Below are 25,810 nucleotides of genomic sequence, written 5' to 3'. Positions count from 1 at the left end.
GTGAGGGACTTTTATCTTTGTGTTAGGGGAATAGAGAGTTAGTGCGGGCCAGAGGGTACGGGTGGTACAGCTAGGATGACACCTAACACTGTTCTGCAGTGTTGCTGTACAAATGACCGCTGCCGACTGATGGGCGTTGTCTTGGTGTGTGTCAGGATGGGCTCCATTTCCACTTGGCACGTCCTGGTTTCTTTTGATGGCTTGGCATGACGTAGTAAGAAGCTGCATACAAACAAATGGTTACCACAAACAGTTCTGTATTAATCCATAAAACTTGAACAGTCATTCGGAGATGTCCTTATTTTTGGCATGGTTTCGCATCGGCTTGTAATATTTCCTAACTTAGCAGTGGGCGGGGAAGGCGAAGCAAACAGCATGCGGGATACATGCGCTGCTCAGGAGGCGGCGCACTGACGCGGCGAATTTGGCACGATGTTCGGTGAGTCAGCGGTGGCGGCCACGCAAGGAACAAGGCTTTTACCGAGCACGGAGCAGACAGTGTCGTCTTCCACTGTTCGGCAGGTCGCAGCACAGCACAATCTGACTCTGACTGGAGAGCAGTGGCGGGCAACTGGCGAATACCGACAGCACAGAGGTGGGTAGCAGGCCATAGTGCTCCGGCTGTGAGACGGCAGCAGGATCCAGGTGACGAATTCGCGTGGTGGCGATAGAATGCAGAGCAGCCAAGTACTGGAACGGTTAGATAGGTTCGTAGTCGGGCGTCGGCGTTTACGGATGCGACATAGTAAGTGGCTTCAAGGCTGCAACTGACACAGGTCGGGCGCAGCAACATTCTCCAGCTGATCGACCACGACATGCACTAGGGGTTTAAAGGCAGCTCCTCTGAGCTGACTTTGTGGAACAGGCTGTGTTTGTGTGTGACACAGAAATGTCTGGAGCCGGCCATTGTAGCCGAGCGGTTCTAGGCGCTTCAGTCTGGAACCGCGCGACCGCTACGGTCGCAGGCTCGAATCCTGCATCGGGCATGGGTGTGTGTGATGTCCTTAGGTTAGTTAGGTTTAAATAGTTCTAAGTTCTAGGGGACTGATGACCTTAGATGTTAAGTCCAATATTGCTCAGAGCCATTTGTACCATTTGTAAATGTCTGGAATAGAGGCCAGTGACTGAGGTCCGGCTGTTGTCATGTGCTAGATGGTAAAACTACAGAAGTTTATGAAGGCTGGACCACTCCCAGGTAGTTGACGAGTGGAAGTGGCGATACGGAAGTAACTAGATGCTGTTGAGTTGCTGAAGTGGCAGAGCGTCATCCGACGGTGGGGAATTCCCAGGTCCTGGCGCTCTGTTGTTGGCTCTGGGCACTACTATGGTCTGTCCTGTTACAGTATTTTTATGTGGCAACAGTTGAATATAATTGTTTTGTGGGCCAAGCTGCTATGTGTTTACTTTGTCTTTCTGTCCGCAAGCTGTTTTCTTTGGATGCTTTTTGTAGCTAACTGTACGGAAACAGGAAGGAAATAATAAAAAAGTTGAAGATACTTGCCTATCAGTAGTTAGCTCTAGAGCATGTGTTAAAATTATAAAATTTAATTTCATTTGTCTTGATATGGCACCATTCTTTTCTTTGAGGCCTCAGTCGGGTGTTATGGCCTATATATGGTGAGGCCTAGATTTAAGAAGAAGCCAGAACGAGAAGGCCATGGGGAACGGTGTGAATGGTCTGAAGACGGAGTCAAATTAACCTTTCAAGGTGTTTTAGAGCACGCGTTCTGTCACCAACAGCAGCCCAACAGCAAATCTGCATTTTCTCATTTTCGCTTATAGCTTTCGACACATAGTTCAGAAGATATGACGTCATGAAGATGAAATGCGTGGGAAACTACAGAATCAAACATGACGTTTTAATTTATTCTTAACTAATAATTATATTTGCAAAACATTTCGGATACAGAATCCAAATATACCACGGAATGTACCTGCAAAATGGTATTATTGTACAGCACATCATAAAAACTGAGCTGCCTGAAAACGAGGCTGCAGGGCGAAATTCGCTAGAGATACAGGTGAAACATGTGTACAAATACGTGTGAAATATGTTAAATACATTTGAAGTATATATTAAGTATGCATACACAGGCACAGCCACAGTTAAAAACCTCATTCTAAACCCCTGGAACCATTTCAGCCACGTTTGGTACACTTGTTAGTTAGAACCTGGAAAGAAATACTGTGGGGGTAAGAATCACAAGCCGCCTTTTTGGATAAGCGTGATAACGTGGAGAGAGAACTAGGATAAGGTGGGTAGGTATCGAGGGGAGAGGAGGAGACCGATAGAGAAAGTGGGAGGAAGAGATAGGCTGAGAGGGGAAAGAGGAGATGAACAGACAGAGTAGGAGGAGGAGGAGAAGGAGTATGAGGTAGACAGAGAGGTAGGAGGAGGAACTGGACAGAAGGGGAAAGACCAGGGAGGGGTAAGAAAGGTTCAACAGAAGGAGAGGCAGGAGGAGATGGACATAGTGGGTGGTGGACAAAGAGAGGGGGTAGGGGGAGATGGACTAATAGGAACGAAACTGAAACTTCTTGGCAGATTAAACCCGCGTGCCAGACTGAGACTCAAACTCGGGATCTTTGCCGTATTTCAGTCTGGACTAATAGAAGAGTGGAATAAATACATATCCGTGCAATGTTAGGTACTCAGCTAGTTGTGAATAAATACCTTAACCTTTTAATGATTTCGCCGGCCGAAGTGGCCGTGCGGTTAAAGGCGCTGCAGTCTGGAGCCGCAAGACCGCTACGGTCGCAGGTTCGAATCCTGCCTCGGGCATGGATGTTTGTGATGTCCTTAGGTTAGTTAGGTTTAACTAGTTCTAAGTTCTAGGGGACTAATGAACTCAGCAGTTGAGTCCCATAGTGCTCAGAGCCATTTTTTTTAATGATTTCACAGCATTTTATGTGTTCTAGAGTGTTCACCCATCTCGTTACACCGACGAACATAATCCATTTCCGTCTATGAGGATGGGATTAGTGACTACATGGACTCACTGTAGAAGATTCGACATCTCTGCATATTCAACTAATCAATATTTCATTCAGTGTCAGCGAAACTGATTGAAATATTTCTTTTCTATAAACAGCCAGGCACTGAAAGCGTCTGTATTTCATTTTTGCATTGTTCCTAGCTTTTTTATATCTATATTTGAAGTGATTTAAATTTTATGTGAAACTTCTGGAGAACAACCACTCACAGCTCTTAGGGCCTATTGAGTTTCAGAGCCAAGAAATCCAAACTTTGCTAGCAAGTATTACCAAACTGGAGGAAGCACAGCAAGCCAGGCCGACTGTAGCAGAGAATTTCGGCGGCCATGTGCCACCTCCTCCCTTCCACTTCTTTTTATGAAAACCAAGAGCAATGGAAGGACTACCGCATACAGGTCGAGCAGCACTCTGCATCTCACAAAATCACAAGCGACATTTTTTCTTGAGTAAGAGTGCACATTTTTTATATATGTAGGAAATTGTTCCCTCAAGTAGAGTCCCAAACCCTACCCAATGAGGAAGTCGTTCTGACGTTAGATGAATTTTTTGAAGCTCCGATTCTTGTAGATGCTGATCGTTTCAAATTTTTTCGTACGCATCGTCATATTAATCACTATTACAAGGAAAGAATCGCTCAACTCGAGGGCATGACTAGGGCTGGCTCTGAGCACTATGGCACTTAACATCTATGGTCATCAGTCCCCTAGAACTTAGAACTACTTTAACCTAACTAACCTAGGGACATCACACACATCCATGCCCGAGGCAGGATTCGAACCTGCGAACGTAGCGGCACACGGTTCCAGACTGAAGCGCCTAGAACCGCACGGCCACACCGGCCGGCGGGCATGACTAGGAAATATAACTTTAACTGCACTTTTGGAGCTTCTTTCCAAGATGAAACGGTTCGCGATGCTATTATTCTGAACCTTGGAGACAACGGAATACAGCGTAAGATTGTAAAGCATCGCAATCCTTGCCTCAGTGATGCACTTCAAGTAATCGAAGCTGAAGTAGTAAGAGACTTCGCGGAACTTGACTTTATCGCGCCTGTTGTTGCAACACTGTGGCTAATTCTAAGAGGGCTCCGCCGCTCATAGCTCGTGTTGACAACAGCTGCAAGCCACGGCGTAAGCTGTGAATGAGGCGCCCAGCCACTTACACGGCACATTCACGCGCTCCGAAGTTTTGTGTGAAATGTAATGTCACGCATGATCGCAAACACTGCTTATTCTGCCAATTGGAATGCTGCCACTGTCTCAAGTCAGGATATATACATAAATTGTGCCTGCCAAAGAAACGCAAGGCAAATTCTATTTCACTTCAAATTAGACTTCAGCAAATGGAGATTTGAATGATCTCACAATCTGAATAAGTGGCGAGGCGTGAGGTATTCTGAACTATAATCGCTTTTAAAAAATGTTAAAAGTAGCAGTGTTGTTGCTATTATTATTATTACTGCTATTATTATTGCCATTGTTGTTGTATCTAGACCATACAGCCTAGACACAATGCTGTAGCCGATAGGGCACGCAAGGCTAACGCAGACGGGCGTGAAGTCTGGCACATGAGAACTTATAAATGAATAAGAAGAAAAGTACGTAGATGCTTGTTACTTAACTTTTAATTAGTCCTTGGAATACATCTCTCTTGAATATTAGTAAGCTATAGGCACTGATACAAATGGCGCCTTGCTAGGTGGTCGCCAGTTAACTTAGCAGAGGGCTATTCTACTGTCTATCTCTCGGCAAATGAGAGCAAGGCTTAGCACGTCCAATCGCTAGCTATGTTGTCCGTACAACTGGGGGCCGAGGTCTCCTCAGTCTCTCGAGACCTGCCTTGTGGTGGCGCTAGGTTTGCGATCCCACAGTGGCGACACGCGGGTCCGACATGTACTACAGGACCGCGGCCGATTTAAGTTACCACCTAGCAAGTGTGGTGTCTAGCGGTGACACCACAATTGTTATTCTTACTACGCCGCGTGGTGCAGCCGTGCGGCCTTAGGCGTCTTGTCACGGTCCGCGCGGTCTAAGACGTCTTGTCACGGTCGGCGCGGCTGTCCCCGTCGGAGGTTCGAGTCGTCCCTCGGGCATGGGTGTGTGTTGTCCTTACAAGGGAACCTCCCCATCGCACCCCCATCAGATTTAGTTATAAGTTGGCACAGTGGATAGGCCTTGAGAAACTGAACACACATTAATCGAGAAAACAGGAAGAAGTTGTGTGGAACTATGAAAAAATGAGCAAAATATATAAACTGAGTAGTCCATGCGGAAGATATGCAACATCAAGGATAACACTAGCACCGCAGCGTCGTGGTCCCGTGGTTAGCGTGAGCAGCTGCGAAACGACAGGTTCTTAGTTCAAGTCTTCCCTTGAGTGAAAAGTTTAATTTTTTATTTTCAGTTTAGGTGACAAACTATTATGTTTTCATCAGTTTTTTGGGAGTCATTATCACATCCACAAGAAAACCTAAATCGGGCAAGGTAGAAGAATCTTTTTACCCATTCGCCAAGTGTACAAGTTAGGTGAGTCGACAACAAATTCCTGTCATGTGACGCACATGCCGTCACCAGTGTCTTATAGAATACATCAGACATGTTTTTCTGTGGAGGAATCGGTTGATCTATGACCTTGCGATCAAATGTTTTCGGTTCCCATTGGAGAGACACGTCCTTTCGTCTACTAATAGCACGGTTTTGCGGTGCGGTCGCAAAACACAGACACTAAACTTATTACAGTGAACAGTGACGTCAATGAACGAACGGACAGATCATAAATTCGCGAAAATAAAGAAATTAAAATTTTCATTCGCGGGAAGACTTGAACCAAGGATCCCTCGCTCGGTAGCTGCTCACGCTAACCACAGGACCACGACGATCCTCCACTTACGTTCTCCTTGATGTTACCTATGTTGCACATGGACTACTTAGTTTCTATATTTTGCTTATTTTTTTGTAGTTCCACATAACTTCTTCCTGTTTTCTCGATTGATCTTTGTTCAGCTTTTCAAGGCCTATCCACTGTGCCAACTTATAACTAAATCTGAGGGGGGTGCGATGGGGAGGTTCCCTTGTTAGAATAAGTTAGTTACATTAAGTAGCGTGTAGGCTTAGGGACCGATGGACCGATGACCTCGGCAGTTTGGTCCCATAAGACCTTACCACAAATTTCCATTCCCCAAATCGCTTCAGGCAAATGCAGCGATAGTTCCTCTGTAAAGACACGGCCGATAGCCTTTCCCATCCTTTGTTAATCCGAGCTTGTGCTCCGTCTCTAATGACCTCGTTGTCGACAGGACGTTAAACACTAATCTCCTCATTATCCCCGAATTTATTCTGAACACAGAGCAAATAGCAACTCCTTTGCATCGTGTTCGCCGTACAAATCATCCTTTCTATTGACTTGAGAATGCGAACAGTCTCATTTCAAAGGTTGAAAAATGCGTTGCTTAGTAGCCCATGCCTTATTCATTTAGATTCGCAAAAAAACATTAGTGCTTGGAGTTAATGAACAGCCGCGCGGAGTGGCCACGCGATTTAAGGCGTCATGTCACGGACTACGCGGCCCCTCCCGCTGGAGGTTCGAGTCCTCCCACGGGCATGGGTGTGTGTTGTTCTTAGGATAAGTTAATTTAAGTTAGTTTAAGTTATTTGTAAGTTTAGGGACAGATGACCTAAGCGGTTTGGTCCTTTAGGAATTCACACACATTGGAACATTTTTGAGTTGATGAATCATCAAATGGAATAGGGACAGTTTTATCTCACAAGACTGGAAACACCGAACACCCCTTAGCATTAACATCTAAGACATTGACCACGGCTCAGATCAAGTGAAGTCACCTCTAAATGTGAGGCTTAGCCATCACGAAACTTCATCAATGTCTCCATGGTAGAAATTTTTTTTTCTCGTGATAGATCATAAGCCGCTGACTGCTCCTTTCATTCGACGAAAGATGTGCCTCATTGTGCAGCACAGAAACTGCAACTTTCGTCAGTACGTCTCTGAAATTACCAGTATAAAATTCTCCTTCGCCCTACGACACCGAGCGAGGTGGCGCAGTGGTTAGACACTGGACTCGCATTCGGGAGGACGACGGTTCAATCCCGCGTCCGGCCATCCTGATTTAGGTTTTCCGTGATTTCCCTAAATCGCTCCAGGCAAATGCCGGGATGGTTCCTTTCAAAGGGCACGGCCGACTTCCTTCCCCGTCCTTCCCTAATCCGATGAGACCGATGACCTCGCTGTCTGGTCTCCTTCCCCAAACCAAAAAAAAAAAAAAAACCCTACGACAGAGTGTGCAAACGCAGCCGCCCTGTCTCGCTTACGTATGAAAAATAATGCGGAACTCGGTGCTACAGAAGGTTCTTCTTATCTTCAAATTGATCATGCAGATTCGCAAGCACTGCAAACTTTTCCCATTGATGGGAGCCGGATCGAACAAGCTACTGAACACTACGATTGCTCAAATATTACATTCAGACGGGCTGGCCTCGAAATCCGAAATCAATTTCAGATGTAGTAGTATACAAATACTATGCACAACGCAGCAACCTTTCTCTTGAGAGTGGAGTAATTTTATTGCATACTCCTAATGAACAAACACAAATCATGATTCCCACGTGACTGCAGCACCATGATTCGAAACTATTACATAGAGGACATTTGAGAATCGTTAGGACTGAGGCCGGCCGGAGTGGCCGAGCGGTTCTAGGCGCTACAGTCTGGAACCGCGTGACCGCTACGGTCGCAGGTTCGAATCCTACCTCGGGCATGGATGTGTTTGATGTCTTTAGGTTAGTTAAGTTTAAGTAGTTCTAAGTTCTAGGGGACTGATGACCTCAAAACTTAAGTCCCATAGTGCTCACAAGGGAACCTCCCCATCGCACCCACCTCAGATTTAGTTATAAATTGGCACAGTGGATAGGACTTGATAAACTGAACACAGATCAATTGAGGAAACAGGAAGAAGTTGTGTGGAACTGTGAAAAAATAAACAAAATATACAAACTGAGTAGTCGATGGGCCACATAGGCAACATCATGGAGATCGTGGGATCTGGAGCACCGTGGTCCCGTGGTAGCGTGAGCAGCTGCGGAACGAGAGCTTCTTGGTTCAAATCTTCCCTCGAGTGAAAATTTTACTTTCTGTATTTTTGCATAGTTATTATCTGTCCGTTCGTTCATTGACGTCTCTGTTCACTGTAATAAGTGTAGTGTCTGTGTTTTGCGACCGCATCGCAAAACCGTGCGATTAGTAGACGAAAGGACGTGTCTCTCCAATGGGAACCGAAAACATTTGATCGCCAGGTCATAGGTCAACCGATTCCTCCACAGGAAAACACATCTGATATATTCTATACGACACTGGTGACGGCATGTGCGTCACATGACAGGAATATGTTGTCGACCCACCTAGCTTGTACACTTGGCGAATGGGTAAAAAGATTCTTCTACCTCGCCCGATTTAGGTTTTCTTGTGGATCTGATAATCACTCCCAAAAAAGTGATGAAAACATAAGAATTTGTCACATAAACTGAAAATAAAAAATTAAAACTTTTACTCGATGGGAGATTTGAAGCAAGGACCTTTCGTTCCGCAGCTGCTGACGCTACCACGAGACCACGGCGCTCCTGCCTTCCCAGTCTCCTTGATGTTGCTTATCGAATGATGAACTATTCAGTTTGTATATTTTGCTTATTTTTTCACAGTTCCACACAACTTCTTCCTGTTTTCTCGATTGATCTGTGTTCAGTTTTTCAAGGCCTATCCACTGTGCCAACTTATAACTAAATCTGAGGGGGGTGCGATGGGGAGGTTCCCTTGTCAGAGCCATTTGAACCATTTTTAGGACTAAGCAGCTAGCACGCCAGTATTGTACGTAGCTCGGGATCTCTAAGCAGGTGGAACAGAAGAGCGCACTCCGCCACGCATCCGCAGGTAACCAGGCAGCGCCAAGCCGGGAATTTTTCATTGGCAACACATTCCCATTGATTTTGTTCGTTGTTTCTGGAACACACAGCGGCTGATCGGATTATACAGTAGATATCTATTTGTCATTTCAGTGAATTCGACAACTATTGCTAGCAGAATAAAAGCTCCCGCTTCTGCCCATTGCTTAGAAGGTTTGCCAAGAACAACTGTTTCGGACAATGGTCCGTTCTTTTCTTAGTCTGAATATCAACAATGTTGCTAAGAAAATGAGATTCATCATATCCAAACGGCACCATTCTCTGCTCAATCAAAAAAATGTTTCAAATGGCTCTGAGCACTATGGGACTTAACTTCTGAGGTCATCAGTCCCTTAGAACTTAGAACTACTTAAACCTAACTAACCTAAGGACATCACACACAGCCATGCCCGAGGCAGGATCCGAACCTGCGACCGTAGCGGTCGCGTGGTTCCAGACTGTAGCGCCTAGAACCGCTCGGCCACTCTGGCCGGCTCTGCTCAATCGAACGGTGACACCGAACATTTCATTCACAGTTTCAAGGATCATGCTTCTCACTCGATAGAAAATGCGTTGTTGTTTCTCAGCATCGATCTTTCACGACGCTTCGCCAGCAGAACCAATACACGGTCGTCGTCACTGCACTCTGCTGTATTTATTTCATCATCAACGATCTACTTCAGAAACCAATTTTGCAACGAAGATCTGCATGAAAGACGCAGTTTTCGATCATGTTTTTAAGAAACCTCGGAGCTGGGAATCGGACGTCGTCACGTAGACAACTGGCTGACATCATTATACAGTTCCTGGCAAAACAGGCACCTACCGACTCCACCAAAATGAGCTAACTACGTGTTCTTGATTACTGTGATCCTGCCGCAGAAACGTTGCCTGTAACCCATTCTGCCGCCACCGGGCAGCCCGTGCCTGAGTCGTCAGCTGACTCTGCCACAGAGGTCAAGCCTTGCCCCATATGCAGCCGTTGCTGCCTCAGGAGCCACTGCCGCTGCCGCAGCATCTGTCGCCATTCACAGCGAAGTGAGCCACGGACACCGAGCCTGTATCAATCGTACAGCCTTCGGTATCCACAGCAGCGCCAGTGCTGCACCCACCTGTTCCGTTGGATGGACGTCCTCCCTCCGGTTTTTTTTAGCAATTGTTCCTTGGGGTCCGGGTCCCGGGTCGGTTGGCGCAATCTACCGTCGCGACAGAACAAACCCCATCAGCAGCACCACGGCACAAACCTCCCCACATTGTCGCCCGCAGCCACACTAAGCGACTACAGTCCGCTGTACTGGAACAGGGGCGGGGAGGAGGAATGCGCGCCGGCCAGAGTGGCCGAGCGGTTCTAGGCGCTTCAGTCTGTAACCGCGCGACCGCTACCGTCGCAGGTTCGAATCCTGCCTCGGGCATGGTTGTGTGTGATGTCCTTAGGTTAGTTAGTTTTAAGTAGTTCTAAGTTCTAGGGGACTGATGACCTCAGATGTTAAGTCCCATAGTGCTCAGAGCCATTTGAGGAATGCGCTGTTGACCGTGTCTTCGTCGACCACACACGATGCGTCACGTGCCGCTCACCTCTCCGCAGAAGATTCGTTTAAACCGTTTCCCCCCTCCCCCCACCCACCCACCCCCCGGCCCTCCCGCGAGTCATTACTACAGAGAGCTCGCCATACGCCAGCAGGGGGCGCTACACACGCGAACAGGGGACACAAAATTCACGTCACCTCATTGCTGCATTAGTGGTCGGACCGCGCGTCTTTCTAAGGCGCCGCTCTCGAAGCTCCGCCTCAAACTACTCTGATCATCACGTTGAGCTTCAGGAAGACCTTCTTAGCGAAACACTACGAACCTAGCACGACGCTATTGCTACTCTGATTGCCAGTAAATATTATAATCCACTAGTGGAACTGACTCACGGTTACAAAGTTAGGTATGCTCAGTACCTAATACTGTAAATTATAAAAAATACGTTTATATCTTAATGATTCTAAAGTGTTTTATGTGTACTAGTATTCATCCACCTTGTTATACCGAAGGAAACAACAGAATTATTGTATAATTTCAGTTACGGTATGACGTCCGCGATTGTATAAGGGGCAGTCAAACGAAAACAAGACAGATGGAAAAATTTAAGTAAGCTGTTTATTATCTCAAAAGTAATTGCCATAACTCTTATATTTATTCCACAGTGAGACAAAACGGTCAATGCCTTCATGGAAGATATTTTTGCGGTTGCTTACGGTACCATGACTGTAACCAGGCGTGTCGCCTCTTCGTCCGAAGCAGATCGACGGCCACGTATGTCTTTCTTCAGGGCTCCAAAAATATGGAAATCCCATGGCGGATGGATCGGGATCATATGAAGAACGTGTAAGGGCTTCCCGGCGAAACTTGTGCAACGTACTCCAAACAACCTTGGGAACATGTGGAATGTGATATGAAGTGCTTAACATTTCAGAAACCTCACGAATGAAAATGTGACTGTCTTGAGTAACGAAACCAAAAATTGTAACCACACCTTCTCCAGCCGTCTGAGCATCCGGTACGTAATAGACCGACTGTGCTCTTTTCGAAACGTGTTCATGATTTTAAGAAATAATAAATTCACTAACATTAACACTAACCGCCTAGAGAAATCATCAGGCATTTTTCAGAGAAAATAAAACATTGGCGTTAGAAGTGGAGGTAGTAGAAATGACTATTTGCAAGTCGTGAACGAGGTTATCTAACTGGGAAATCAATGTGAATTACAACTTTGTCTGGAATTCATAGATACTGAGGTAACTTTTTGACTCAGTGTCAATGAATTGAGTACTACAAGTCCTTAGCAACAAGACACTGAGTCAATCTACTGCTATACAATGACGACGGTAATCCTCAATGCTACAGCTTTCATTAGATCTCATGACGACAGTGAGAAACTCAAAACTGAAATAGGAGTTGGACAAGGAGGTGCGATGTGACCAAAACTATTTTCATCACTCCTAAATGAAGTTGGCAGGTTACTAAAAGGTATACGTGATAATGAAGCATACCTGAGCCATCCGTTTGCCTACGGTACAAATGAACTGTAACAACGAATAAAAGAATTTAATAGAGCCGGTTTGGATGCAGGCCTGAAAACCAGATACAAAGACTAAAATAATGTTTAACCGACATAGCGAAAGAAAATAGTACAAATTAGCAACGACGTAGATGAGTTCTTATATTTATGGCAGTTGAGGACAACGATTAGATGGACAGGACTAGAACGATACAGAAGAGTAACAGAGGCCGTAATTGCTTTTAGGATTTTCAAAGCTATCTTTCAGATACAGCTAAAACGTAAAGCGTTGAGTGTTTGTTGCCGGTTATAGCAGTGAGACAAAGGGTTTTAATACGAAAATGATTCAGAACTGAGGACTGGTGATTGCTCAGTGGAGAGACTGATGTTGAGGAATTACTAGTGTAAGGAAGATAAAAAAATTTGTTTTGTGATGAATATGAAATGGAGGTGGGCAGGGTATTACGGATGGACGACTTGTTGAGGTAGCGGTAATGGATTATACAGGGTGAACCAGAGCTCCACTGACTAACTTTCAGAGGTGGTAGTATTGACCAATGCAAGAAAAAAGTGTCTGAAAAACATAGGCTCTAAAATGCAAACCGTAAAAGCTATAAGCTGTTGTTCACCTTCGCTACTGCGAGATATATCTTCTCTACTCTTTGCTTTCCATATTTTGAGAAGTGGTAGTATGGACCGAAATGAGATAAAAAAGGTCCATTACAGATGGACTCTAAAGTGCATACTTTGAAAGCTATGAGCACTTGTTCATCTTCGCCCTTGTGAAGCACATCTCTTCTACTGAACTAGGACTCATAAGTTTTAACGTACGCATTTTAGACATTTTTTTCTCGTTTTGGTCTATACTATAACCTCTGAAAGTTTGTGTCAGGAATTATCCTTCACCCTGTATACACCAACGTTACTAAAGAATATCTATTAGTGACATCCATATCAAATTCCCTACAATAGTTCCTGCGATTAGCCGTAACATAGAGAAACGTGGCGAGAGACTTTTTGTCTAATGCACGACACTCGTCTTCCTCAATTTTTAAGGGGACTTGTAGCATCGTTGGTTTAAGACAGCTGTGAACAATGAATTGTTCATTTTATCTGGTAAAACGTTAGCATAAAACTGTTATGAAAATGACACTTACTAACTTTTAAACATTTTCCCGATACTTGGTAGTAGTGCATTCTCGTAGGAGTGTCTTCTAGATTCCGTTATCTATGAATGGATAGCCAAGAGGATTACTATCTGACAGTATTAGATTGGATAATTATCGGAAACAAACTTTGATCTACTCAGAGACCAAAACAGAGGACGAAAGTACCATGGAAGCATAGGGTACTTGGGCCACTGCCATTTCCCTGTCAAGTGTATTAGACAGACTTTGTGGCATGCAAGCGAGTAGTAACCGTACAAGATTATTCTCTTCGGCGCATATATTTCGAATGGTAACGAAATATAAAATTTGGGGATACATTAAACATACAACTCTGAACACACACACAAAAAGTCGTTTTATCGGATCAGTGGCCGATTGCATTAAAAAAAATAGTGAGGTTCAGTGGACAAAAGTCTGAATATTGGATAAAACGAAATTAGTGTTCTCGTTTCCTTCGTTATGTCTGAAATACATAATTTTGACATAAAAGTAAGTAATCATTGTAGAATGTTCACTCTCTAAAGCTTTTGGGGATGTTTGTGTGCTATTCTTTCAAAATACCACATTACCATGAATGAACCGACATTCATTTGAAACTTCATGACGGCAAAAGTTTTGCCTCTCGGCGCGTAAGTAAGTAGACAGACTAAAGCGTAATGTTTACGCACTGTTGTCGTGATCTGTTTTGCAATCGAAAAACAATACTTTGCTTCGCCTATCATAATTTAAGTAAATGTTTCCGCTATATTACAGTAAACAGAATTCATTCAGTAGTATAATTGCACGCATCAGAAGCACCTGGCGGCGACCGTTCGTGAAAATACTGAAAAGGCACGTTTCATCAGTGGAAAGGGTTATGCAAAAACCATTGACGGTGATAGAGCTCAAATACACCAGGTCATACAGTCCCTAGAATAGATAACGGATGGGTAAGTCTGAATAGCGTTATGGAACGTCAGCTCGGTGCAGTTCAATATACATAGTCCACACAAAGCTTTACAGTGTATTACGCGATCAGCACACGAACAATCCGAAAGGTTTTTGTGTTTACAGTCCAGGCAAAACACGAAGACCACAGTAAAATGAAATACGATATTCAGAAAGAGATACGTTTCCGTAGAGAAATTACTAAATTATTTTCGCAGAACATGCGACAGATCAGTTTCCAAATATATTTTACTGTCCTCTTCAAGCTATTAATTGTTAGGTGCTAATGGCAAGAGAAATTAAACTGATTGTGGTGTAGCGAAGATAATTCTTTGGAATACGCTCTCTTTGTAAAATACGTTGAAATTAAAAACACCGTGTGGTGTACCTCAGACACACATTAAACAGCTATTTGTCAAACGGTTGAAGTTCACATTGAGCCTACCCATTTATTTTTTGGCTGCTCACACTTTTTTTTTCATTGTTGCCAGTTCGAAGCCATTGTGAGAAAAACCACCCCAGTTAGCTTTCACGACCGCATTTGACTTGCCACAATCAGAAATCTAAGACAATATTATGTAACTGAAGACACGAGTGAATTTAAAAAGCAATGCAAGTGATTTCAAAATAAAAAGTAAATATTTGATAAGATTTGTGTTTTAATATTTTCAACCATTCTTCCTCACTTGCTTGGGTTAATGATGTTTCTTTTGTAGATAAAAATAACTATTACTTACCTTTTCCAACTGAATTTTATGTATATTTCTTACCTAAACAAGTTTCCACTAATTGCTTTAAGCGTCTTTAATTGCCTATATAGGAATTATGATGGAATTAATTATTTGCTTATCTATAAATGCTTGGTTATGAGTCATTTAGTTTAGCTCTATACAGTTCTATAGCAAAGGTTTTAGGTTAACTAATCACTTACATTAATCATAACTACAATATATAACTTCCAATCTCCTATGTGTGTCCATTGGATCTTCTGTTAGTACTTTTGTACCCAAATTAAGAAACATCCGTGTATAATAGTCCAGAACTGGTAAGAAAAGAGGTAATGAATACACCTATATAAATATGAGATATAATGGTAAGTGCTTAGTTTTCACACTTTGATTATAACGAATGTAAACAATGTGTTAATCTGAAAATTCTTGAATGCAACATTAAATACCTAAGCTAAACGATTCATGACAGACAAAGTATTGATAGTCAAGCAAATAATTTCTGGAATAAACGTTTCATTTGTAGAAAACAGAATATTCCTCAAGCAGTTAAGTGAAACACATTTGATTCAGCAAGAACAGGTTGTTTGCACGAGACAGATAAGAATTATTCTCATCTACAAAATGAACGGTTTTTGATGAGATATTACCATAAATAATTTAGGTAGAACCATTCCTTTCAAAATTAGTCCATTTTCAGTTCGCTTTGGGGTCATCTTAGTTACTCATAGATGACGTGAAGAAAAAATTCCGAATATGCGTCTATTATGTTGCTGGTATCCAAAGACAGACTCAATTTCGCTGGGAAAGGACGCTTATAAATGTGAATCGTTGTTAATGATGGTTTTAAAAAATTCTTCAAAAGAAAGTAGTTCAGTTTCACAAACACGAGCTACAAAAAGAAAAACGGTCACGTAACTCCGTTTGCAAGGCAGAATACAGAGGTTCGGTGATGTACGAACTCAATGACTGTAGAAGGAAGGAAGGGGAAGGAAGAAAGGAAGAAAGAAAGAAAGAAAGAAAGATTAGCGTTTAACGTCTCGTCGATAACGAGATCATTAGATATGGAGTACAAGCTCAGATTGTTTTGTAGTGATGAGGAAGGAAATCAGCCGCGCCCTTTCAAAAGAACTGTCGCTGTATTTGCCTGGAGTGATTTAGGGAAATCACGGAAAACCTAAATCTGGATGGCCGGAGGTGAATTTGAACCGTTGTTCTCCATAATGAGAGTACATTGTGCTAATCATTGTGCCCCCTCGCTCGTTCAACGACCGTAGAGGCCAGGGAAAAGGGGCTATAGCACATTCATGCTCATTATAACAGTTTTCAACATTTTCTGTCCCACGAAATATTTTCTGTCACATGAGTATTACCATGTTGGAAAGAGCAGTTCTGTTTTAGTAGCAACTCCAGAGCCAGTGAAGAAATAGAAGGGACTGAACCAAACAGAAACTTTCCAAAGGAACCATGGCACAAGCTACACTGCACAAACTTTTACTCTGAATGAGTGTGTATCGTATAGGATTAAGTCTATTATTACAAAAACTCGAAGACTGAGAGAAGGCACCTTCAGTTCTACTATAAAAGCATTGTATTAATTAAATGAGTCATTATGTATATATAGTGTAAACAAATTTTCATTATTTACTGTTCAGAAAAAAATTCTTGTATACTTAGGTGCTTGCAAAACGCAGTATTACGAAATACTCTGATAGAAAAAAATTAGTACACCTGGAAAGGCTACGTCGATTTTGATCCGATGATCATGTTTCCCGTGATTTCTCTAAATCAATTTAGGTAAATGCTGGTGTGGTTCTTTTGCACAGGACACTGTCGATTTCCTTCACTGTGTTTCTGTTCTGCGAGCTTGAACTCCATATCTACTGATTATGTCGTCGACGAGTCGTTAATCCCAACCTTCATTCCTTTCACTGTGTAGAGTACTCTTTACCAAATTCTCCCTTAAAACGTCCAGTTACCATCCATAATTCAATGTATCACCAGTAAAAGTTACCGGCACTACTCTAAATGTCAATGATACAACTATCATCTTTGATATTGTAAGTCTATTGTTGCGGATCAAATGCGATATTTGTTTGAATTTGGTCCCTTTACTCAGCTACTTCGTCGGTCACGATGTGCTCATTTAAAGATTTGAGTGTCTTTCTGTAGATGCTATGCGACTGATGCTGTGATCCTTCGTCTTCTTTACACGTGTCTGAGAATCACAACCCGGATATTCCCGCGTTCAGCTGTTTAAGCATCTGATCCGCGCAGGACGTAGTCAGATGCTGAGTAAGGAAAATTTTTTGGCATGGCAGACTTGCTATTCTGCCACAGTTGGCTCTGTCTCTCTCTCTCTCTCTCCCCCCCTCCCCCCCCCCCTCTCTCTCTCTCTCTCTCTTTTTCCTATTGAAGATCGATGTTCCTGAGTGGTTTACCAAACTTAAACTGTTGTGACTGGCGCTGGGGCTGCCATCTCTAAGTTATTCAGCCAAAAATACCATATTATTCTGCACAACATACATTTGCCATCAACATTTATTAGTCAGAGATCATTATCGCGACGCCTAGAATGTCACAGGAGGACAGGCAATATCATATACTAAAAATAAACTTACTGTGTCATCTGTGACAATTACAGGAAAAGTATCTACTAGATGCAAAGTATAAAGTATTTGCTAAATTTCTGAATAACAGACTGAGTGCCATATCCGGCTACTAACTGGACGACGAACAAAGAGAATTCAGAAGAAGACGAGCAACAAAGGATGCCGTTTTGGCGATAAAGGAAGCAACTGAATAGAATAGAATTTAAAAGAGAAACTCATGTAGCATACACTGAAATTGAGAAAGCCTTTGATAGTGTTACCGGCGCGTCGTTGCCATTCGTAACGTAAGTAATTCCGTGAATTTCTCTGTAGTCTCTCGACGTCTAGAGCCACATTACCTATAGCGTTAAATTGTAACAGATTTTGCTCTTAAAGTTACTGATCTCTACGGCGTCTTTGATGACGGTGTCCTAACAGTTCGATACGTGAGACAATCTTTTTACTAGAAATGTTTCTGACAAGAACCTCTTGGACTGGAAGACTGAAAGCCTAAATTATGTGTTGTGAAAGGATGACTAAAGCGATCAGGTTATCAAGTTCTTTTCAGCCAAGAAACGTAAACGTGATGCTCAGCATGCACAATACGCTCCGCCTATTGCGCTACTTCCTTTCTGCGGTGCTACGTGCAGACAAAGCATAAGGCCAATTTGCCCTCTGCCTAAGAAGATGAAAGAGATGCAGCGCCCAGCTAAGGACAGTCTTGCCCCCAGTTTTGATATCTATAACATGATATACGAGAGGGGAAGCAACTATGTCGATCATTCCATTCGTATAGCTTACGGGTTTAGAATACCAATAGTTCATTCAAAAATATGAATTTCGAAAAACTGGTACTATTGAGCACAGCCTCACGAATAAAAGTAACAAATTTCTGATGAAACAGAAGTTTTGTTCCACACGTCAAGCTGTTGGAATTCTGTCATCAAAGAAGAGGCAAAGATTAGCACGAACAACTACTACTTTAAGCAGGACAATGGCTATAATCTTAATGGTGCCTCGAAGCGATCTCTCGACGCTCAGATACTACAGAGAAACTCTTCCAGGTGTTTACATTTCAATAGAAGCGGTAGCAGCAATAGCATCCCTCTCTCAGACATTGACAACAAGATCTCTGACGACATAATGTCACAATAATATAGTCAGAACAGTCATAGGCGATTATTTGTTATATGAGGTCACCACAGCGTCATTCACGACACTCACTCCTGGAGAAGACACTAGAGATAATCTGAATTGTAAACGTGATGTACCAATAAAATTTAAATTTTTACAAAAATTTAACAGTATTTACGGAACTGTCATCTTTACTTTTAATAAGGAATATAAATATTAGCGACCAGAAGGAGAAGACTAAGAGTAGTACTACCACAAAATATGACCTCAACTTTATGATATGACATTTATACACATCAAAAATGTGTTGCTTCATCCCGGTTCCCAGAACTCCTGAAGACAGGCGTTGACTGTGGATATTGTATCACAGACACAGTTCTTTTGACTATTCAGATATGTCACTAAACCCACCCAAAGATGTAAACAACCATGCATGAGCAGCGCCTATTAGACGGAGGGGTTCGACAGCCGATCAGTTCCAGTCACTCCACCAGGAAGGAGGTACACGGCTCGTGTTGTCTGTAGTCCCACCATGCCTAGACGGTCAATACCGCGGTTCGATGGCGTCCGCATTCTTACTTTGTTCCAGGAAGGGCTCTCAACAAGGGAAGTGTCCAGACGTCCCGGACTTAACCAAAGCGATGTTGTTCGGACATGGAGGAGATACAGAGAAACAGAAACTGTCGATGGCAGGCCACCCAAGGGCTACTACTGCAGTGGATGACCGCTACCTACGGATTATGGCTCGGAGGAACCCTGACAGCAACGCCACCATATTGAATAATGCTTCTCGTGCAGCCACAAGACGTAGTGTTACGATTCAAACTGTGCACAATAGGCTGCATGATACGCAACTTCACTCCAGACGTCCATGGCGAGGTCCATCTTTGCAACCACGACACCATGCAGCGCGGTACGGATGGGCCCAACAACATGCCGAATGGAGCGCTCAGGACTGATACGTTCTCTTCACCGATGAGTGTCCCATATGCCTTCAACCAGAGAGTAGTCGAAGACGTGTTTGGAGGCAACCTGGTCAGACTGAAAGCCTTAGACACACTGCCAACGAGTGCAGCAGGATGGAGGTTCCCTGCTGTTTTGGGGTGGCATTATTTGGGGACGACGTACGCCGCTGGTGGTCATGGAAAGCGCCATAACGGCTGTGCGATGCGTGAATGCAATCCTCCGACCGATAGTGCAATCACACCGGCAGCATATTGGCGAGGCATTCGTCGTCGTGGATGACAATTTGCGCCCCCATCATGCACATCTTCTGAATGACTTCCTTCAGGATAACGACATCGCTCGACTAGAGTGGTCAGCATGTTCTCCAGACATGAACCGTGTCGAAAATGCCTAGGATGGATTGAAAAGGGCTGTTTATGGACGACGTGACCCAACAGCCACTCTGAGGGATCTACGCGGAATCGCCGTTGAGGAGTGAGACAATCTGGACCAACAGATGAACTTGTGGATAGTATGCCACGACGAATACAGGCATGCATCAATGCAAGAGGACGTGCTACTTGGTATAAGAGGTACCGGTGTGTACAGCAATCTGGACCACCACTTCTGAAGGTCTCGCTGTATGGTGGTACGACATGCGATGTGTGGTTTTCATGAGCAATAAAAAAGGGTGTAAATGATGTTTATGTTGATCTCTATTCAAATTTTCTGTATAGGTTCCGGAACTCTCGTAACAGAGGTGATGAAAAACTTTTTTGATGTGTGTAGTAGGATTATGAGCAATGGGAACATCAGAGGCGGCTAAAAAAGCCGTATATCTATTGCTAAATTGTCACAGCGTAGTGTTAAGTCCCATAGTGCTCAGAGCCCATCACACCATAGTGATGAGGCAATTATTGGGCAGGAAGAAAGTTTAAATAACTGTAAATGCGAACATTTTAGGTCTAGCTTTAGTGTGACTGTTTTGTCACAAAATTGAACAACACGTTTACTGTTACTAGTCACTGTTTAGGCAATTTCTGTTGAAAATATGCTGTGTCGTCACTGAGAGCTTTTGTACGTTATTTTTGTACTCGAAAATAGCCTTGATTGTCTGACTGGGCAGTGAGTGGTGACACTACACTTGTTGTTTCATTTAATTTAAATAACGGACTGAAAAACGTAAAGCACTCAGAAGACGTGATCGAATGTCAACATAACTTCGTACACTTACACACCATAGGAAGATATGTGAGTGATTAGAGTTGCAATTCTCTGTGACAGGTATACCGGCCAAAAAGTGCATTAATGTTGTTTCTGAGCCTTGTAAATTGTGTAAGGGGCGTGAACTGCTCCAGATGCTGAGTGATCACTGTGAAATACACGGAGATGCCGAATGCTGGTGTGAGACATAGTTATCGGTACCTGATAGAGTTCGAAAGAGGGCTCATTGTTGGCCTCCACTTGGCCGGATGGTCGAATCGCGCATTTGCCTGATTTGTAGGGCATTCAGGTGTGACAGTGGCCCATTTTTGGACTGCATGGGAACGTGAGGCCAGGCATACTCATCATAAAGCTTCCGGTCGATCTCGTCTGACCACCACAAACGAGGATGGCCCTGTTGGGCAGAAAGCATATCATAATCCGTTCACTTCTGCCCTTGTCATCCGGCAAATAGTAATGGACTTCCTGCAACATTGTCGCATTATGCGCCACTGATCGGAAATAGCAGCATCCAGACTAGGGAATTAGCGTCCCAGGCATAGGCTGCAGTTAAAAACAACACGAACTGCTGCGTTTGGAGTGGTGCCGTGACCGGAAAGCATGGAGTACTGACCAGTGGCGTCGCATTGTGCTGAGCGAAAAATCGCGGTTCTTCACTACATCGGATGACCATTCTTGGCGAGTATGGCGATGACCTGGGGGAGAGGTCATATTCTTTCAACGTTTTGGTGAGGCACAGCGGTGTTACAACTGGTTTCATTGTGTATGAGCCATCTGGTTAGACTACAGGTAATTGTATTAATTGAGGCAACTCTGACAGCATCATGGTACGTCGTGGAAATCCTACATCTACATGTTACTTCTTATGCGACAGAATGATGATGCCATTTTACAAGAGGACAATGATCGTCCACACGTGGCACCTGTGTCTACAAACTGTCTGATATTGAGATAGTGCCGTGGCAAGCAAGATGGCTGTATCAGAGTTCAATAGAATATGTGTGGGAGCAGTTTGGACGTCAACTTCGTCTTAGTGTCAGTACCTAAGATATCAAATACCACTTACAAAAGTTGTGGGCTAGCTTGCCTCAGGAGAGGATAAAACAGCTTCATGACACCCTTCACAACTGGATCAGTGGGCACATCCAGAGGAGGCCCATACTGCCTTGTTCTTTGTAAATATTTTGTAATCATTGAAATGTAATCGCGTACCTTCTCTTTCTGGATGCTTCACGTTTTTCTCAGGCAGTGTATTTAGTGGTGCCGTTCATAAAAGTTGACAGTGAAGTACGGAAATTAAATTGGGATTGGATTCCATTAGGAATCGTTGGGTTCAATGACTGCGAAATGATTATAATCAGGGATGAACACAGCAACAGTCACGTATCAATCTGTATTTTATTTCAGGCCTAGCTGGAATTCAGCTACTGTATAGCCATCATCAGTGCTAAAGGAATAAGAAAACCTAAGAATCAGACACTTCAAAGCGTGTATATACACATGTTCTGAACATGAGAACAAGTTCACCGATGAGAAATGTTTTCCCCTTACTCTCGAAACGGCTTCAGCTACAGAGTAAATAAAGTTAAACTAAGCCGTTACTTATTAAATCTCTTCGAATGCGCTTTAGCATATGTCATATTATCTCAGTAGCCAGGACACACCTTCAGTTCGTATTATTTCTCATTAAGCAGATAGCGCTGTATTACATGGACTTCGTATCTGTTTTACAGTATTTCAGCCTGAAAGTGTTTACTCAATTTAGTTTAAGATTTTAAATTGTATTTTACTTTAAGTTTTATCTGGAACTGATATAAATTGCAATTTTCAACCATAAGGTAACTAGCATTGGGGGCGCTTTTTGCTATATCTGACTGCATTGTGGATGTCTGTGCAGGCTTGTAAACAGCAGCCTCAGTGTAAATTAGCTACGGATAGTTTAAGGTAGTTTCAACATCTGTACATATATACACGAAACGGTATGTTTGCCTTACCATGTAATCTTCAGTCTGTACTACTGCTAAATGTTTCTTGATATAATCAGCTCAAGTGTTATACTGCAGCTGAAATCTAGCTAGATCCACAATAAAATACAGTCTGATACGCTACTGTTTGCTGTGTTCGTCCCTCATTATAATTAAACTCGGTTACAATAAAATAGACAAATGAAAATGTGGCTGAATTTCTTTTGGTTGGATACGAATATCTCAAATCAAAACGTAGAAATTGTGGATTTGCTAATGGTTGCATCTTTCGTGTGCCATGGATCAAATTGATTAATTTTCCGCTGACCACAAGGAAGAGTTAGCTCAAAACGGAAGGAACTGGGCTTGAAATCCGAAAAAATAACGTGACAAATATTTGTTATTCGCTGTTTTCTTTATTTCTGCTTTAGTTGCCAGCAAGCTATTTCTTACCGTTTCCTTCGCTGTGCATTATGTTTTCTACGAATTACACTGTGGATCTAAATAATTTTGTGAGTGTGCGTATATCGTCATTCTTCCATCACTATTTTCGATTTATTGATAGGTCGGTGAGTGCTTCAACAAGTAAACAGGGTGCTGATAACCTTGTCGTTGAGGGCTCATAAGCTCCAGAAGCACACAATCGTCGATCTTGAGACTGTAGTATATATATATATATATATGCTCCAGACATCTATTGACATTATGGTGAACCAGTTTTATCTATATCTGTAGCCTCACACTTTATATATGAATATTCACTAAAAGCTGTCTCACCAATATCTCAGATAACCATTTCCATTAGGGCCCAAAACACAATTTTGTAGCTCTGCACTACTCAGTTGTTATGTAGGGTTGACAACATAATTTAGTGTCTACATCATGTACGTAGTAATAATACTTTATAATCGGAGCTGTATCGGCAATTTTATCTGAGCCGCAAGCCTATGGATGTGTTTAATGACTATGATGATAACAGGGACCACGAAGTTGTGGAATAGGTCACAGTTGTATTGAGTGTGGTAAATGTAGGAATTTAGTATCTGTTCTTCATGCTGTGATTCTAGTTTCACATAAGTTACAAACTTTACAACTGTAAAGAAACACTACTGTCACTAGCCTATACATGGAAATTTTGTGAATTAACATTAATAACAAATATAACCTTAAATATTAATTAATATTTCGTATAGTGGGTACATTACTATTTTGTAGGAAGTAGATTGTTGAGACTTGGTGAAAAACCAATTCAGTCTTGTGGGACTGGTGGTTTGTCTATAAATTTGATTTTCACAAACATCTATTTTTCTGAGAATTTTGTTTTTGTGCTTTAGGCCCTCATGGTTCACAGTGCCTGTCATTTAGAGACTGCAGTTACCATTGTACTTATTGTGGTTTCAGATAGTCAAGGTACGTGTAACTATACACACTTCACTGTTATTACACTAAAACATTATTTGAAGTCATTCACTTATAAAGGCATATACTATTCTTTCATAAAAATAGATGATTATTTGTAACTACAAACAGGCAAGGCTGTGTTTTTTGTTTATGAGCAGTCGTGGTGTAAATCCTTAAGACTACTTACTTACGAAAAGTGTCTGACATAATATCGGGTCGTAGCCATGACAAACTAGCCTTCATTTATACAGGGTCTAATAGAAAGTTGTAGCCTAATTTTCAGGACACATTTTCCACGCGTGGAAGAATAAAATACGTTACATGAACGTGGATCCGGAACCGGTTGACTTCCATGTTAGAAATCATTCCCTACAATTCTTCATAGCACACGAATCATAGATAATACACAAGAAAAGAACGTACCAACATACCACTTGAAACTTCAGTTGTGAAAAAAATAAATAACTTACAAGAATGTTTGATAAACCACTGACTGCAGTGTATCCTAAAATTTTATTTACAAATGTTCATTGTGGATACTTGTAACACGACAAATGTCACATCTGTAAACAATTTCCAGCCGAATCGTATTAAGCAAGTCTTGATGAATGGTTTGTTCGTGTTATTCGTTGTCGCAGCTCGTCGACATCATTTCCCGGAAGCGGAGGAACAAACACTCTGTCTTTAATGTACCCCGTTCACAGAAGTCCAGTGGCGTCAAACCAAGTGGTCGTGGCGGGCAGGGCATTGTTCCACCACGTTCAGTCCAAGCAGGCACATTGCTACGCAGATACGCGACAACTTCACGACATAAGCTTCTCTTAAAGCTTGCAACAATTCCAATTTGTAGGATTTAAATGACAGGCGTTTCCGTAATACCTATCACATTGTAACGCTAAGCATATTCAACTCTAAGCTGGCACGTCTCGTTGATTTACCCGGACTACAAACCTAAGACTGCCGAAGTTGTTCAAAAATGGCTCTGAGCACTATGGGACTTAACTTCTGAGATCATCAGTCCCCTAGAACTTAGAACTACTTAAACCTAACTAACCTAAGGACATCACACACATCCATGCCCGGGGCAGGATTCGAACCTGCAACCGCAGCGGTCGCGCGGTTCCAGACTGTAGCGCCTAGAACCGCTCGTCCACGACGACCGGCGAACTGGTTCAATTGCTGCGTCCGAGACTGCTGGCAGATCCTGACCCAGAGACCTACATGATACGCTGTCAGTTCCGGTGAAACGATTGTACCTGTTAGTAACAGTTGTCTTAGAGGTGACTGCTTGCAATATTTAGTCTTGAATTCTTTCTGAACTGTAGTAACGGATTTAGATTCATGAACTGCGCACGCTTTGCACCCTTATGCGATTCCATGACTGCTGGAATAACTCATACGCCGATTACTACCTATCGGGAATATCGGGAACTAACAGTACTGAGTGGGAATAAAGGTTGGTATACTGCATTTATCTTTTTTAATTTGAAATAAAAACATTTGCTGCTTCCTCCTTCACCTTATTAATCACAAAGTAGGCTATACGTTCGGATGGTTTTGATTTGTTGAGGAGTTTAATTTCGTGCAGCAATCTTCGGCAGCATTCCTGGTCCTCCACGCTTCGACAACGATGTTTGGCGGAAGATGTGCCGCCGCACCACACATGCCCCAAAACAGTCGGACTTCTCTCCTACGCAGGTTTGCAGGAGAGCTTCTGTAAAGTTTGGAAGGTATGAGACGAG

General features: G+C 42.9%; 1 protein-coding gene across 1 annotated transcript in view; it reads right to left on the bottom strand.

Annotated features, from left to right (window-relative positions):
* Nucleotides 1–395: 395 nt before the first annotated feature.
* The window catches only part of LOC126249491 (uncharacterized), a 170,419-nt gene continuing 145,004 nt past the window's right edge, over nucleotides 396–25,810 (bottom strand). The window contains exon 3 of the mRNA XM_049951142.1: nucleotides 396–511. Coding sequence (XP_049807099.1) covers nucleotides 396–511 — 116 coding nt within the window. The remainder of the gene's footprint in view (nucleotides 512–25,810) is intronic.

Source organism: Schistocerca nitens, chromosome 3 (assembly GCF_023898315.1).
Source record: "Schistocerca nitens isolate TAMUIC-IGC-003100 chromosome 3, iqSchNite1.1, whole genome shotgun sequence".
Lineage (NCBI taxonomy): Eukaryota > Metazoa > Arthropoda > Insecta > Orthoptera > Acrididae > Schistocerca > Schistocerca nitens.
The sequence above is the reverse complement of the archived record's forward strand: the minus strand, read 5'-3'. Positions and strand labels throughout refer to the sequence as shown.